The sequence below is a fragment of the Pelophylax lessonae genome (assembly GCF_965119305.1).
Source record: "Pelophylax lessonae genome assembly, chromosome: 4".
In the NCBI taxonomy this organism is placed as follows: domain Eukaryota; kingdom Metazoa; phylum Chordata; class Amphibia; order Anura; family Ranidae; genus Pelophylax; species Pelophylax lessonae.
Genome location: NC_138771.1, coordinates 615,279,336 through 615,295,921, shown reverse-complemented (window position 1 = coordinate 615,295,921; position 16,586 = coordinate 615,279,336). Strand labels below are relative to the sequence as shown.

The 16,586-nt window shown below is 41.3% G+C and overlaps 1 protein-coding gene across 1 annotated transcript in view; it reads left to right on the top strand.

The window, feature by feature from the left end:
* LOC309553570 (venom factor-like) overlaps nt 1–16,586 on the top strand; it is a 424,228-nt gene that overhangs the window by 151,780 nt on the left and 255,862 nt on the right. Inside the window, exons 18-20 of the mRNA XM_082254842.1 lie at nt 129–240; nt 3,735–3,823; nt 15,004–15,143. Of these exons, the coding sequence (XP_082110968.1) occupies nt 129–240; nt 3,735–3,823; nt 15,004–15,143 (341 nt within the window). The remainder of the gene's footprint in view (nt 1–128; nt 241–3,734; nt 3,824–15,003; nt 15,144–16,586) is intronic.

Here is a 16,586-nt window from a genome sequence, read left to right as displayed (position 1 = left end):
AGTAGCTTTTTGGAGACTCTTATAACAGAAAAAGTTTTGGTTATAGATACACTTTAACCCTGAAGAAGTCATGCCTATTCTGCAATATATTTGAGTGTTTTGCCTCTAATCTGCTTTCTCTCTTCCAGGTGACAATGAAGACGATTACATGAAAGACGAAGACATTGAAGTCCGGAGCGCATTTGATGAGAGTTGGCTGTGGAATATTATCAAAATTACAGCAAAACCCGATGTTAATGGGTGAGTTCCTGACATATGCAGTATGTCACAGACTCCAGTGATGACTAGAGATGAGTCTAAGTTGGGTCTGGACCAAACCTTGACTGTTTTGGCATTGGAACAAATGGGCAAACACATAGGCCTGCCAGACATAGTTGGAATCTCGGCTGGTTCTCGTCAGCACTGTCTGATGGGGGTATTGTGCAAAAATGGTCTTTGGCTGGCCTTACCCATTTGGTGGGAAATGAATTTCATGCATGATAGAAGTATTACTACTGTGATCATATGTGACGGTATCTCGTTGTCAATGGTCATTAATGACACTGGCAGGTGCAGGCACCTTTAAATCCCTAGGCAACCAGTGATGTCACTTGCCCCATTCACTTACATGGCCGGGAATCCCCAGCTATATAAGCAAAAAAAAAAAAAACACAGCATGGGGGTTCCCACTTTAGTTCTGGTATGGGAAAACCTGTGCAATAATAAAAAAGTAAGGTCCCCATAAAAATCAACACCAGACTTTTAAACCAAGCAATACGCCCCTCCTCCATCCTCCTGAACCACACCAGGCCACATGCCCTCCAAACCACCCGGAAGCACCTTTTAACAATAAAGGGGTACCCAGATACCACCTCGCCTTCATGTGAATGAGTAAGTGGTACACAGTAACCCTGCTTATTCACATAAAAAAGAAACGTGTAATTAATCACACAGAGGCAGTTTTTGAAAAGTTCTTTAGTATAAAAAAAAACAATGCCCACAATGCACATTTATCGTCAATTAAGTCGATCAGCGATGTAGATCAAAGTCTATCACAATGCTCGACACCCACCCAAAACAATAAATTGGGACTGGTCACCCACATCTATTCCTATCACTTCACTCCTGACAAATGACAGCTTTAATAAATGAAGTTGTGGGTTCTGATGGAAAAAAACAAATGGCAACCACCCCACCCTATAAATGGTCTTTACAGCAAGGAGCACATGGAAGGGCGACACATATCGAAAAACAACAAATAAATATTCCCAGCTCACTTAAAAGCCTGCGTGGCAACAAACCAAATCTTCCTGTTAAACAGTTCACTTTAAAACCAGGGGTTTGGTATGCACACATTTGCAAATATATGCGTAAGCTGCAGAGGCCATGTCACGGCACCTCAGTGTACTGCAGTCCTAGCACTATACATTTTGAGAGTCTCTATAGTAGGAGCACATATATAATGATGGATAGATGAAAGTATAACTAAAGGCAAAACTTTTGTTTTCATTTTGAATGGAGCGCAGAGAGATTAGAATGCTTGTCAGTTTTTATTGCTGTTTGTGTTTCCGTTAACGGAGATTCACCCTCTCTGTTCGCCCCGTTTACCATTGAAAGTGAAGATAAAAGAGAATATCAAATTTTGTCTTGTCCCTAGAACAGGGGAAATCTTCCAATGGGGACACTAGTTCTGGTGACCTGGGGTTCCCCAAGGAATTCCCTTTATTTGCAGGAATTTCCTCTCACTTCCTGTTTGACTAGGGGACAGAAAGTGAAGGGAGATCTCCCCAATGGTACAGATGGCAAAAAATAATCTGACAGGGGTTATGAGGCTTCCTTGCTCTATCCAAAATTAAAAAAAAAAAGTTTTGCCAATAGTTCTACTTTAAAGGGATTGTAAAGGCATTCTATGCATTAAGATAAAAAAACCCTTCTGTGTGTAGCAGCCCCCCTTAGTCCCCCTGATACTTACCTGAGCCCATCTTTATCCAATTAATGTTGCTGGAGTTTCTCAAATGTCCGGGACTCCCCTGCTCAGTGACTGAGACAGCACCACAGTGAGGTTGGCTCTCGCTGCTGTCAATCAAAGTCAGTCAGCCAACCAGGAGACAGAGGGGGCGGTGCGGGGGCAGGTCGCGGCTCCGTGTCTGAATAGACACAGAGAGCTGTGACTCGGCTTGGGTGATCCCACATCAAGCTGCTTGCTGTGGGAGCACTCAACAGGAGAGTGGGGCCAGGAGCACAGAAGAGGGACCCGGGAAGAGGAGGATCTGGGCAACTCTGCAACCAACTGTACAGAGCAGGTAAGTATAGCATGTTTGTTATTAAAAAAAAATAAGACTTTACAATCACTTTAAGGCAAGGTATGCCTGGAGGGAGCCCACTCCTTCTTAAAGGTAAAGGAATTGACTGACACCCAACAAGAGCACAATGGCAGCAAAGGTATCCAGTGTGTCCCCTCACCATTTCTTGTGGGTTCTTAAAGACCATAAAACATCACTGGAATTCAGTACAGTCATACTCAGATAAGGATCCAGTGTTTTTTTTTTTTTTTTTGGGGGGGGGGGGTTGGGGGCTGGTCTCACAAGTTTTCTTTTTTTTGTGGGGACCTTGTACCAATTCTTTTTTTCTTTTTTTATTTTTTGCGTGGTGCTTACAAAATTCATACCACACATGAAGTATGAATTGGGGAGGAGCCCCGACACATTTTTCATCTGTGTCTGGGGGTCGCCCATCAACACCTATATCAAGCCTCATCTAGGATAAGGGTCTGGTATACAGTAAATGAGGGGAATCTCTAGTTGTTTTGTTTACAAACAGAATGAAGCTGCTGGGAGCTTAATCACACTTTTTCTTTGTAAACATCAGTTTTGCTGTAGTAGGTTGTATATATTGCACAGATGTGCCACTTCACAGGCAGGATCAGGGCTACCCCCAGACATGCTATTTAATGCAATTTTTTTCCACTAAGGCAGGCCATACCTTATTCAATGTTCTTTCTTTTATTCAAGGGTGGAAGGAAAGAAAATAGCTAGATTCCTTCATCAACAAAGTCAGCGTTGATGGGGAAATACCTTTTGCTGCACAATTGGGTTCTGCCAGCGAGGAGTGAGGGGAGCCTTCCCTACCGTCAGAATACAATGATCACTAGTGGTAGCTAAAGCTGGGCGAAAAAAAAATCAGACAGGCTGGTTGTACTGAAGTCGATTGATGGATCGACTTCAGTACAGCCAGCCTGCCCATAGCTGGATTCAAAATTGTCCAGTACATGCTGAACGGCCGAATTTTGATATGTCAGTGGCCGGCTTAAGGGCCTGCGCCCCCCATGTCATTTGTTTGATAATCCCTTGCCTAGTAGTGTAGGAAATGACCAATAATATTTCATATGATTTACGCTCATTAACTTTTATGGGGTTCAGATTCAGTATCTGAATTTTAGTCATGGTGAACCTGCCCTGAACCCTGGTATGTTCGAACCATCACTAGTGAAGGCTACATGTGCTGACACAGTGGAGTAATTGTTACACTTTTCAATGAATACAGAAAGCTGTTTGATTCATTTACAACCTGCTCATAAGAAGAACAGTGGGAGGACTACAGAATGTACCATCCATCAGTCCTGCTGCAGCAAGGACCATTAAACTTAAATGTGATGTTAAAAAAAAAAGGTCTGAAGCGTATACATACATTGTGTAAGCGTTGTAGCAATAATTCAAAATTAATCATTGTCCTTTCATATGTTCAACTTCCATCAGTGTCTCCACGCAGAAGGTGGCGAACAAACACCTAAAAGACTCAATCACCACATGGGAGGTGCTGGCTGTGAGCTTATCAAAAACTAACGGTAATAGATACTTTCAAATTTGACATGTTTGCTATACCCTATTTCTGTTTTTGTATTGCATATACTGTACCACTCATAGAAAAGAACATTTAAACGAGGCTGATCGTGTCCACATAGTGTATTACAAAAATTAAGGTTCAAAAAAGGAAATCAATAATGATGAAAGACCTGATGTATAAAAAGGTAAAGTTTGTTGTCGCACAAAGCACCATTCAGCTTGTTCTATTTCAAATGATGCTTTATACATTCACATACCTCCATAGACCCAGTCTGTCCAGACAGTATAATCACCTGCAGACTTGGCACCATCCACAGACAGCTTAACTCTTCAACGTGACACAGTATTGGGACTCCAGCCTTTATACCTACATGGACTTTAATGACATCCCAATCTTAGTCTGTAGGGTTCAATATTGAGTTGGCCAACCCTTTGCAGCTATAACAGCTTCAACTCTTCTAGGAAGGCTGTCCACAAGGTTTAGAAGTGTGTCTATGGGAATGTTTGACCATTCTTCCAGAAGCGCATTTGTGAGGTCAGGCACTGATGTTGGAGAGAAGGCCTGGGTCACAGTCTGCACTCTAAATCATCCCAAAGGTGTTCTATCGGGTTGAGGTCAGGACTCTGTGCAGTCTCATCCATGTCTTTATGGACCTTGCTTTGTGCACTGGTGCGCAGTCATGTTGGAACAGGAAGGGCCAACTCCAAATTGTTCCCACAAAGTTGGGAGCATGTAATTGTCCAAAAATGTCTTGGTATGCTGACGCCAACCCCTAAAAAAAACAACCCCGCACCATAATCCCCCCTCCACCAAATGATTTGGATCAGTGCACAAATCAAGGTCCATAAAGAAATGGATGAGTGAGTTTGGGGTGGAGTCCTGACCTCAAACCGATAGAACACCTTTGGGAAGAATTAGAACATAGACTGCAAGTCAGGCCTTTTCTCCAACATCAGTGCCTAACCCCACAAATGCGCTTCTGGAAGAATGGTCAAATACAGTGCCTTGCGAAAGTATTCGGCCCCCTTGAACTTTGCGACCTTTTGCCACATTTCAGACTTCAAACATAAAGATATAAAACTGTCATTTTTGTGAAGAATCAACAAGTGGGACACAATCATGAAGTGGAACGAAATTTATTGGATATTTCAAACTTTTTTAACAAATAAAAAACTGAAAAATTGGGCGTGCAAAATTATTCAGCCCCCTTAAGTTAATACTTTGTAGCGCCACCTTTTGCTGCGGCTTGTGGCAAACTTTAAACAACACTTTTTATGGATATCTTTAACAAATGTCTTTCTTCTTGCCACTCTTCCATAAAGGCCAGATTTGTGCAGTATACGACTGATTGTTGTCCTATGGACAGAGTCTCCCACCTCAGCTGTAGATCTCTGCAGTTCATCCAGAGTTGGAGCTGCTCTAATGAGAAAATGTCTGCATCTATGTAGATGTGAATAACCCTTATGCATACCTGCCAACTGTCCCGTTTTTCCCGGGACAATCCCGGCAAATAGGAGCCTGTCCCGGGTATTTTACAGTGTCCCTGTTAATCAGGGACAATGTAAATCACAAAAAAAAAAAAAAAATATTTTTTTTTAATTTTGTGCCACACAGTGTCGCTCTCACCCCAGCTAGGAGTTGTATTTCTGGCAGCAGGTTGTCTCTCTCTCTGTGCCCGCTCACTCTTCCCGCCTGTCGCAAATTTAACGTGTCACCGAAGGCAGGGTGTCAGCATGGTGCACTTTCCAAAATCCGCCAACAGGGGGAGGCAGAGCACCTTCCGACAAGCTGGAGGCCTCACACTCCATTAATTACTACTATCAATGCGCGGCGCGGGACGGATGGCTGCTTGAATTTACAGCTCTGCTCACCTCGGCCGTGATTACAGCTTCAGGGGCCATTAATCACCTTAAAACCCACTCTAAAGATCACCCCCTGCAAGCGGCAACAGCTGTGCATGTCGTCCAGTAAGAAAAAGCACCGAAAGACTCCACAGAAGTCCCTCACTCATTATCTTCTGAGAGCCCGGGAGAAGTTCAGCATGGAGCAAGATGGCACCCCCCCTCCCCCTACACAAACAGGCAGCAAGCTACAGGCATCTGGCTCTAAATCACCCTCTGCTTCATCAAACAGTGAGTACCCTGCTCCTCTCACTAAACAAGATCTAGACAACAGCCTTGAGGTTATGTGCTCTAAACTAGTGGCTAAATTCCAGTCTGAACTCCACAAAACAGAAAGCACCCTTACACAGGAAATCTCTGCTCTTGGAGGCAGAACTGACAGACTTGAGACGAAGCATGATGAGCTGTGCCTGGCTTATAAGGAGTTGAGTAGAGATCATGAAGTGTTGAGCTCAGAGTTTAGTCAGCTACAAGCACATGTGGAAGACTTAGACAACCGAAATAGGCGTAATAACTTGAGGCTGAGGGGGATCCCAGAAACATATACGGATCTTATTCCCACAGTAAACCGTTTATTCAAATCTCTATTGCCTGAAATAAATGAATCCCAGTTTGCATGTGATCGGATCCACAGAGCCCTTCGTCCAAAACCCCCTGCTGATAAACCCCCGAGAGATGTAATCCTATGTATGAAGGATTTCCTAACCAAGGAGGAAATTCTCAGAGCCGCGAGAAACACCCCAAATATTCTCTTAGACGGCTATAAGTTACAGATATACCCAGATATCTCACAGGCTACGCTTGAGAGAAGACGCAATTTGAAAGAAATCACTACTTCACTACAAACAGCACGGATACGCTATAAATGGGGTTTCCCCTTCAAACTAGTTATCCCCCACAATGGGTCCACATACGTTGCCACGAACATCACGGAAGGTCGTGAAATCCTGATCAAACTGGGTTTGATGGATCCCTCCGTCAACCCCTCACCCCCCCCGGCCCCTAGACCCTCTCCATTATGGCAGACCCCGGCTTCAAGAAGAGGTAACAGGAGAACACGCAACGACAAGATCTAAAACCATCCTGATATGACCGACACTTTCTGCTTCTTATGAGTCTGGAACTATGTTATGCTCTTCCTGGAAATTTTTCTATATACCCTTAAAATGCAAATCTACCTGACATATTTATGCATTTTTCATTCATCCACATTTTTCTTTTCTACCCCGGCCTTTTTTCTCTTTTTCTTTTTATACTCTTCCCTTGCAAAACAGGTGAACTGTGCAGCATTGCATTCTATCTCATGGACAACCGGTGACACCTACTGGTCAAACTCCTCTCTACAAGATGCTCACATTCAAGCAACCTCATCATTTGCGAACTCTTCCTCACCATCGTGACTCAAAGATATTGAATGACCTCCTTCTACCTTGCAAGTTTAATTTTTTTTTTTTTTTTTTTTTTTTTCGCAAGAATATATTTGAAATGAGCCATTTGCAACTGCAATTTCCTGCTATATAGGAATGCGAACTATCTACCTATTATTATGTAGTACAGGATAGTTTACCCCTTATCTTATCAGTCATGATATTTAGACATCTTCCCCTCCCCTTCTCTCCCTTTTTTTTTTTTTTTTTTTTTTTTTTTTTTTATTTATTTTTTTTTTTATTTTATTTGATTCTTTCCAGGAATATATCATAACCAGACGATGCACCAAATCAGATTCCCCTTAAATTATATTGGAATCTACAAAAGGCCTAAAAGAGGCCCTGCGCTTGTACATGTTGTACCCACTCAGGCGTTCGACGGCCATTGGTGGCAGTGGGAGGGTCTCCCCTTTCTTGGCACTCCAGTTGGGATCCCCTCTCACTCTGTTTTGTTGTTGGCTCTCGTTCGCCTGTTTAGAAGGAGTTTATCCTTCATTAAGGTTTTTTTATCGGTACCTTAACGGTCTACTGATCCATGTTCTACTTTTTTTTTTGTTAAACTTTATTCTGCATAGTTTTATTTTTTTTTCTACACCATTATCAACAACTGTCTGTGAATATCTCAAATTTTGTACTTATTCAGAAAGTTTTTTTATATCCTATGCCTGGGAAAACCTCATCCGGACACTGGTGCTTTATGAATTATACAACCAAAACCTCTACTCTCATGATGCGCCCCTACTCTCTCTACAACTCCTCCATACTCTAACCCTCAAAGACGTTGTCCTAGACACCTCTGTTGCCCGGAAGATAAATCTCATTAGCTCTCAAATCCCCACCTTAAAATGACTATCAGGGTAATTTCACATAATGTACAGGGGTTTAATTCCCCCAATAAACGCAGAAAAGCATTCCACCAGTTTAAACGTTTGAATGCTAAAATTCTACTACTCCAAGAAACACACTTCTCTGAAAATAATCACCCAAAATTTTTCCATAAAGCTTATAGTCAGGTATTTTATACTACACACTCATCCAAAAGTAGAGGAGTGGCAATATTTATCCACAACTCATTCCCAATGGAAGTCCAGGAGATCTGTAGAGACACGGAGAGTCGGTTTATAATAATCAAAGGGCGCATCATGGGAAAGGAATTAACGATAGCCAATATATATGCACCTAACGGTGCTTCAGTTCAATTCTTCACGGAATTCTTTAATGAACTTGAAAAACACCACTCCTCACACACTATCTTAGGCGGAGACTTTAATGTGGTCTCCCATCCCACTATGGACAGGAGCAACCCAAATGCAACCTCCAAGACCTTCCCTAAATCCCTAGACCGTAGACTTAATAGCTTACAACTGGTCGACACTTGGAGATGTCTAAACATGGGCTCCAGAGAGTTCACGTTTTACTCGAACCCACACAACTCATCTGCTAGAATCGATTACATCTATTGCTCTCAGGTGATCCTAGCTAACTCGATTTCTGCAGATATAGTTCCATGTGTGTGGTCTGATCACCATATGGTACTTTACGACACATCAGGGATAGGTCTTGCTCCTACTCCATTCTCATGGAGACTTAATGACTCCCTGTTAACGTGCCCGATAGATTCACAAGAAATGTCAGACTCCATTACGGAGTTTTTCAGGCTGAACCCCACTGAAGATACATCAGTACCGAACACCTGGGTCACTCACAAGGCCTTTATGAGGGGCAAATTAATTTCATTGGCAGTTAAAAAAAACCGCACACGTACCAGTAGAATTCAAGAGCTCACCAAGGAGTTGCAAACATTATATAAAAATTATAGTACACTACATACTCAATCCACTAGGCTTCTGATTGATCAAAAGAGAACAGAGTTGAATAGCATTCTTTCAGAGAATGCAGAGAAATCCCTCAGACACTCACGGTCAAAATTTCTACTGTACGGTAACTCTGCGTCCACAATGCTAGCTAGAAAATTAAACCAAAATATCAAACCCCCACATGTATACAAATTAAATACATCTTCTGGGATGACCACTTCTCACCCTAAAGAAGTTTTGAATATATTTGAAAAATTCTACTCCACCTTACTCTCCCCCCCCTCAGACATTACACCCACCCATTCTCAAACATGGTTTGAAGAAATCCCATTACCATCTCTTTCTCCTCTAGATACGGAGCAATTGAATGCTCCCATCACCGAAGCTGAAGTAACCCTTATGATTAAATCCCTACGTAACTCGTCTGCGCCAGGCCCGGACGGTTTCACGGCATCATATTATAAAAAGTTTTCCCCTATTTTATCCTCTAAACTCACACAGCTCTTTAATTATATACTTAAAGGCAATACCTTCCCAGAAGAAATGTCTCTAGCGAACATGACTCTTCTCCCTAAACCGAACAAGGATCTATCAAACCCTCAAAACTTTAGACCTATATCAATTATTAATAATGACCTGAAATTGTTCAGTAAAATACTAGCATCTAGACTTTCCCATATTATTCCAAAACTTGTATCCACGTCACAATCAGGCTTTATCCCCAATCGCCAGATCACAGACAACATCCGGCTGGCGTGCAATATTATACAAGACGCAAATTTATTTAGAAAACAGTTATTAATATTAGGCCTTGACATACATAAAGCATTTGATAGTGTCACCTGGGACTATCTTAGAAAGTTATTACCCAGATTTGGCTTCTCAAACGAGTTCCTAAACGGCTTTACGGCCCTATATAAAAATCCCATGACAAGAATTAAGATCCCGGGCTGTAACTCCTCTTTCTTCCCTCTAGGTAGAGGCACTCGACAGGGCTGCCCCTTATCACCACTGCTATTTGCCCTAGCCATAGAGCCCCTATCTGTGGCTATTAAAAGACACTCGGGAATATCAGGTTACGAAAAGGACGTAGAAACATTCAAATTAAGCCTGTATGCTGATGACGCTCTCTTGTATATACCAGACCCTCTCATTTCAATACCCAATCTATTAGACGTTTTGGAAAATTTTGCGGCTGTTTCGGGTCTCAGCATAAATTTATCTAAATCGGTAGCCCTACCAATAAACTTCTCTGAATCAGACATTATTAATTTGAAGTCACTCTTCCCATTTGTCTGGGCCTCGGATAAAATCTCCTATCTAGGAATCCAATTGAATAAAAACTACAACTCCATTTTCCAGTCTAACTATCCCCCGTTATTTACCAAGATACGGAATATGCTCCAAATTTGGTCTTCTTATCAATTATCCTTCTTAGGCAAAATCACAGCGATCAAAATGACCATCCTCCCGAAATTCATATATCTCTTCCGTGCTCTCCCCATCTATCTCACAAAAGCCTATATCTCCAAGTTACAATCCACCATAAATAAATTCATCTGGGGTGGTAAAAGACCGAGATATGCAACCAACATTTTGTACCATCACCCACGTGCTGGTGGACTAGGCCTCCCCAATCTTTGGTCCTACTATATTAGTAGTAGACTCGCTCAGATGGCACAGTGGCATGATCGTACCTCTAGTCTGCCTTGGATCATCTTTGAGAGAAATGCGGCTACCCCCTATCATTTAGCTGGACTATTATGGGATCTTACAATCCCCATACGCAAAATTTCCTCCCGCAATTCAATCATTTCAGACACACTCAAAATTTGGAGATCTATCAACAAGAAATGGCCTCTCTCATCTAACCCACCTCTCGGCACCTCTTTTCTGGGCGACCCCAGATTCCAGGAAGCTTTTCACACTCCCGAAAGGTTTACTTGGTGGTCAGACAATGAATTGACCTCGCTATATGACCTCTATGATGGGGGGGTTTTCCATTCTTTTGACACATTGATACGCATTAAAAATATCCCTCAGTCTGAGAAACCCAATTATATTCTCATTAAAAACTTCCTTGAATCACACTGCCCTAAACCTTCAGGATCTTCACTTACTACATATGAGCATATATGCTTGAAGGACCTCACAGGCAAGAGACATATTTCTATCATATATACCTCGCTCAACACTGATACCTCAGACACAAAATTGAGTTATATGGTTAAATGGGAGTTGGAACTACAAACTTCTCTATCATGGGGAGACTGGCTAGATATGTGGCTGAATATGCGAAAAGCCACCAAATCACTTGCCGTAAGGGAAACAGCCATTAAAATATTTACAAGATGGTATTATACCCCCCAAAAACTAAATAAATTCTATCCAGAGATCTCCCCTAATTGCTTTAGGGGCTGTGATACTGTAGGCTCTATGTTACACATTTTCTGGGAATGCCCCAAAGTTAAAGATATTTGGCTGGAAGTATTCAACCTGATAGAAAAGGTTACCGGAAAAAAATTCCCGCTCTCACACTTGCAATGCCTCCTATTCCAAAAAATTCCTGAAATCTCTACACACCTAACACGTCTAACACATACCATCAACATTGCGATGCTATGGGTCATTTCTAAACATTGGAAAGAAGCTTACATCCCTTTCAACCAAGTCTTAAATAGAATTGAGGATATCAGATTGATGGAACAATGTCATCATACCATTACAAATACAAAGCTAATCTTTGACCAGAAATGGACCCCTTGGTATCTATACAAATGTTCCTTGGTCACATGATTGAAATATCATTTGATAATAGATTAACTAAAATGTTTAAAAGAAAATCTACACTATTATGTATTATTGGTAAAGTATCCAGAAACTAAGTTGGCACACTTCCTACTCTCGCTGGAGAGATGCCCGGATTATCATCTTTATGTTAAGGTTTCTATAATCTCATTCACTCAACTCAATCATATCTGAATTATCTGGTAATGTTATGTCTCATACAAAGACAGATATTTAATGTTCACTAAATTTTATTCTCTGTCTTTTTATTTTTCATCTTTTTATTTTCTTTTCCACTTCTATGTTCTTTTTCATGTTCTACTACGTGAAAAATAGTTTTGAAAATGCACTTTTATGTTACTGTCATATATATTCCTGATTTTGTAACTGAATATTTCTCTAATAAACGTTTATAATCAAATTACTACTATCAATAATGTTTTTTTATAGATATAATTTATACACCTGTTAATTGATACATATATATATAGTTTTCTAGCTCTAGATAAATGTGTGTACATATCTGTGTATGTGTATGTGTGTGCATATATATATATATATATATATATATATATATATATATATATATATATTGCTCAAAAAAATGAAAACAGACCTCAATCCTCAATGGGAAAAATCTCATGCTGGATATCTATACTGGTACGGACTTGGTATGTGTTAGGATAATATGGACTGGGTAATGTGTTAGGATTCTATACTGGTGTGAACTGGGTAATGTGTTAGTATCTATACTTGTATGGACTGGGTAATGTGCTAGGATGATATGGACTGGGTAATGTGTTAGGATGATATGGACTGGGTAATGTGTTAGGATCTATACTGGTATGGACTATACTGGTATGGACTCTGTAATGTGTTAGGATGGTATGGACTGGGTAATGTGTTGGGATCTATACTGGTATGGACTGGGGAATGTGTTAGGATCTATACCGGTATGGACTGGGTAATGTGTTAGGATCTATACTGGTATGGACTGGGTAATGTGTTAGGATCTGTACTGGTATGGACTGGGTAATGTGTTAGAATCTATACTGGTATGGACTGGGTAATGTGTTAGGATCTATACTGGTATGGACTGGGTAATGTGTTAGGAAGGAAAAGATGCTACATTGTTTTATGTAAATGCAAATTATCACCCTACAGAGGGCTGAATTCAAAGACAGGTGAATAAAGTGTGAAATGTGCTCAGGTGTGACCATACAAAAAATGGAATATGTAAATCTAAATAAAGTATTAGGTGTAAATAAGTACAATAAAACCTAATTATACCAGATAGTATAATCATACTTATTTACACCTTGCACTTTATTTATATTTCCATATTACATTTTTTCTATGGTCACACCTGAGCACATTTCACACTTTAGAATTGCAGGGAATTGTGATGAGAATTTTAAACTTTAGGCAGAAGTAGTGCAGCTGAATGGGAGAATTATTCCAACTCTGCTACTTTGGCCTTAAGTTTTCAATTTCCTGTAATTCTCTCTTTATGAAGTAGACCCAATAATCTGATAAGTAGGCGGAGATTAATTATGCAGAGTGGGCGGAGCTTCAGGGAAGTGGGTGTGGTAAGTAATTGATAGCTGTGCTGCAAAGTGTCCCTGCAAATTTTTTTCAAATGTTGGCGACTATGCATTATGCCCCATACACACGTGCAGATTATCTGCAGACTTTTGTCTGCAGACTTACCAAAACCATATAATATGAGGTCAAACCTAAACACTTTCAATTTGTATGCAATCAGGCAGGCCCTTGCACTACATAGAAAAGGTAAGTCTGCAGACAAAAGTCTGCAGATAATCTGCACGTGTGTACAGGGCATTAGGGACTATCTTAAAAAATATATATTTTTGTTGCAGAAGATCCCTAAAGCTTGACTTGTATCCTAGTGCAATGTTCTTCACATAAACAGGAAATTACATTTCTGGGAGTGTTCTGTACACTAACTGATTATAGAACACCTCCAGGAGCCATATTGCAATGACTATATAGAAAATTACAGCGGCTGCAGTTTAAAAAGGAAAGTACATTTTTAATAACATTATTTTACAATATGGCTTGTGTAGCAATTATATATGCTATAATATCTTTTTTAATCACTAATTTAATATAAAAAGTAACAAATGCTGTCATTCAATGGAATGTCAAAACATTAAGCAGCGCTGATTATTAGTCCATCACACATAAATGGAATAATACAAAACAATCAGACATGGAGTCCTAATAACTGTCCATAAGAAGCACCAAGTGAGAAGGTAGCCAAAGGGAAGGCAGATGTGGCTAATCACACTGATAATTGAACCGTCACCGCACCTCGCGGATCCCTCTCCCTAAGGTAGAGCACTCACTACAATCAGCAAACAACAGACGAGATGTGCTCCTGGCCCATCAGGAATGTCAGTTTCTGGTACAAGACTTCTCTAGAGAGAAGAGGAGGAGGAGGCTGGTGGCTGTGCCCGTGTACCCCGCACCGGTCGCAGAGTCTTGTACCAGAAACTGACATCCCTAACGGCCCAGGAGCACATCTCTGTCTAGATACAGGAGTACAAGATTAAAGAGTTCAGCTTGATGTTGGCTATCTCTATATGGAACAATTGGAGATCCAACCCTGCATTGCCTAGTGTGCTCTCGTTGTCCGATTTTGTGAGAGAGGATCCAGTTTGGAGGAGTGTCAACTCAATGGTGATTAGACCAAAACACCTGTTGTTTGCTGATTGTAGTGAGTGCTCTACCATAGGGAGAGGGATCCACGAGGTGCGATGACGGTTCACTTATCAGTGTGATTAGCCACATCTGCCTTCCCTTTGGCTACCTTCTCACTTGGTGCTTCTTATGGACAGTTATTAGGACTCCATGTCTGATTGTTTTGTATTATTCCATTTATGTGTGATGGACTAATAATCAGCGCTGCTTAATGTTTTGACTTCCATTGAATGACAGCATTTGTTACTTCTTATATTACCTTGATTTATAGCAGCAGCTTTATTTTGATTTGGATTTATTGATCCACGGCGCAGGGTGGAGACTTTATACCTAATCTTGTGTCAACAGTTTCCCTTCATATATACTAATTTATTATAATTCCACCAAAGTTAAATATTACCCTTCCAAGAAAGTTAAAATATTACCCTTTAGGCGAAGGGCCGTTTGATCATATTGATGTCTATTGGGACATAGCAACTGTACAGACACATTTTTCTCTAATCATCATATTTAATCTATGAATAGGCATCTGTGTTGCGAAGCCATTGGATATCCAGGCCTTTAAGAGTTTCTATGTTGACCTGAGACTGCCCTATTCGGTAGTGAGGAATGAACAGGTTGCAGTTCGGGCTGTGCTCTACAACTATGAAAACAAAGATCTCAAGGTAAATGAAAAATTATGGAAATTCTGTTTAGCGTAAAACTTATGTAAGGATAAATACATTCAAGTGAGATTTTCACAAGCATCTTCCATCAGATCTTACATCAGAACTAAGCAACAATATCAAAAAATAAACCCTACACTTTGCTTGTAAAATTTAGCTTTTTTCTGGGTAGGAAGCACAGAGCTGCCTCCAGTTGTGCTCTCTTCTTGCCTTAGGGCCATAGCTATCTTTATATGCTGTATGTTAGCTGAGTCACCATTTAAAGTGTACATCCAGCCAAAACTTTTTACCAGTGGCGGCTGGGCTGGGGGGGGGGTGTTTTTCGGCAGACGTACCACACCAGCCCGCACACCATACCCCCCCCCCGGACCACCCCAGCTCCGGCCTGCACACCATACCCCCCCCCGGTCGCTGGCTCACTCACCCTGGACTAACATGTGGAGGGCAGGCAGCGGCGGTGGCAGTTTCCCCCTCAGTCTCCTCTGTAAGTCAGGCTTCCCCTGCGTCTCCTCCCTCCTTCTCCTCCTTGGCCAATAGCATGGCTTCTCCTTTCAGCCAATCGGGAAACATGTCCCAGGACCCGATTCCTTCTTGGCCAGGAGGAGAATCGGTGTGACAATAGCAAAATTGTCTTGTCTGTTTTAAATGTTATATTGATGTAAGTGGCAGTAGGGTGTAGTTGTTCTGTTTGCCCACTAGATGGCGCCGTCCCGATACTGTGCATGCACATCCGCATTGAGATTTGTATTACTTAAATGGATTGAATATCTATTAATGTATTTCTATGCGATGTGGCTGCGGGATTCATTTTTCTCTTTTTTGTGTAACATACTCTTTTGGGTTAGTTATATGCTATTACCGATCTTCTGATCGAAGTTTCCGGTCAGTGGAGCGCATAGCTCCTATTTCCGGTTTTCAGTTTGTCCAATCCGTCTTGTCCTGCCCCTACAAAAAGTGCGTCCTTCCACCATGAGGCCACGCCCCTGACGACGTCATTCCGTATGACAAAACATACGTCGGGTGTCCCCATTGGTGGAGGCGGACGCATGCGCAGTGGAGGACGACGGCGGCCATCTTTTCGGTTTGAAACATCTACATGAACTGCTACTCAAACGCTGCTGCCACTCTGCAAAATGTGAGTGCAATACATTATGATTTATGCCTAATAAAGATTGTTTAGGACGTATTACCCTATGAGAGGCTCCTCTTGTATCTTTTTTGAGATAAAGCTTACGAGGGGATATCAGCGTATAAGACACGGGTGACCATGGATTCCTACTGAGAGCCAGTCTTATGCCCATTGATGTCTGTTATATGTATATTGCTCATAAGATGGTGAGATCTGGTAAGGGTATTTAAGATACCTCTCTTGGTGGTGGTTTATATCACGTGGTCTTCCAAGGGAGAGCTGGTGAAACGCCATTTTTTCATCTACACGTGGTT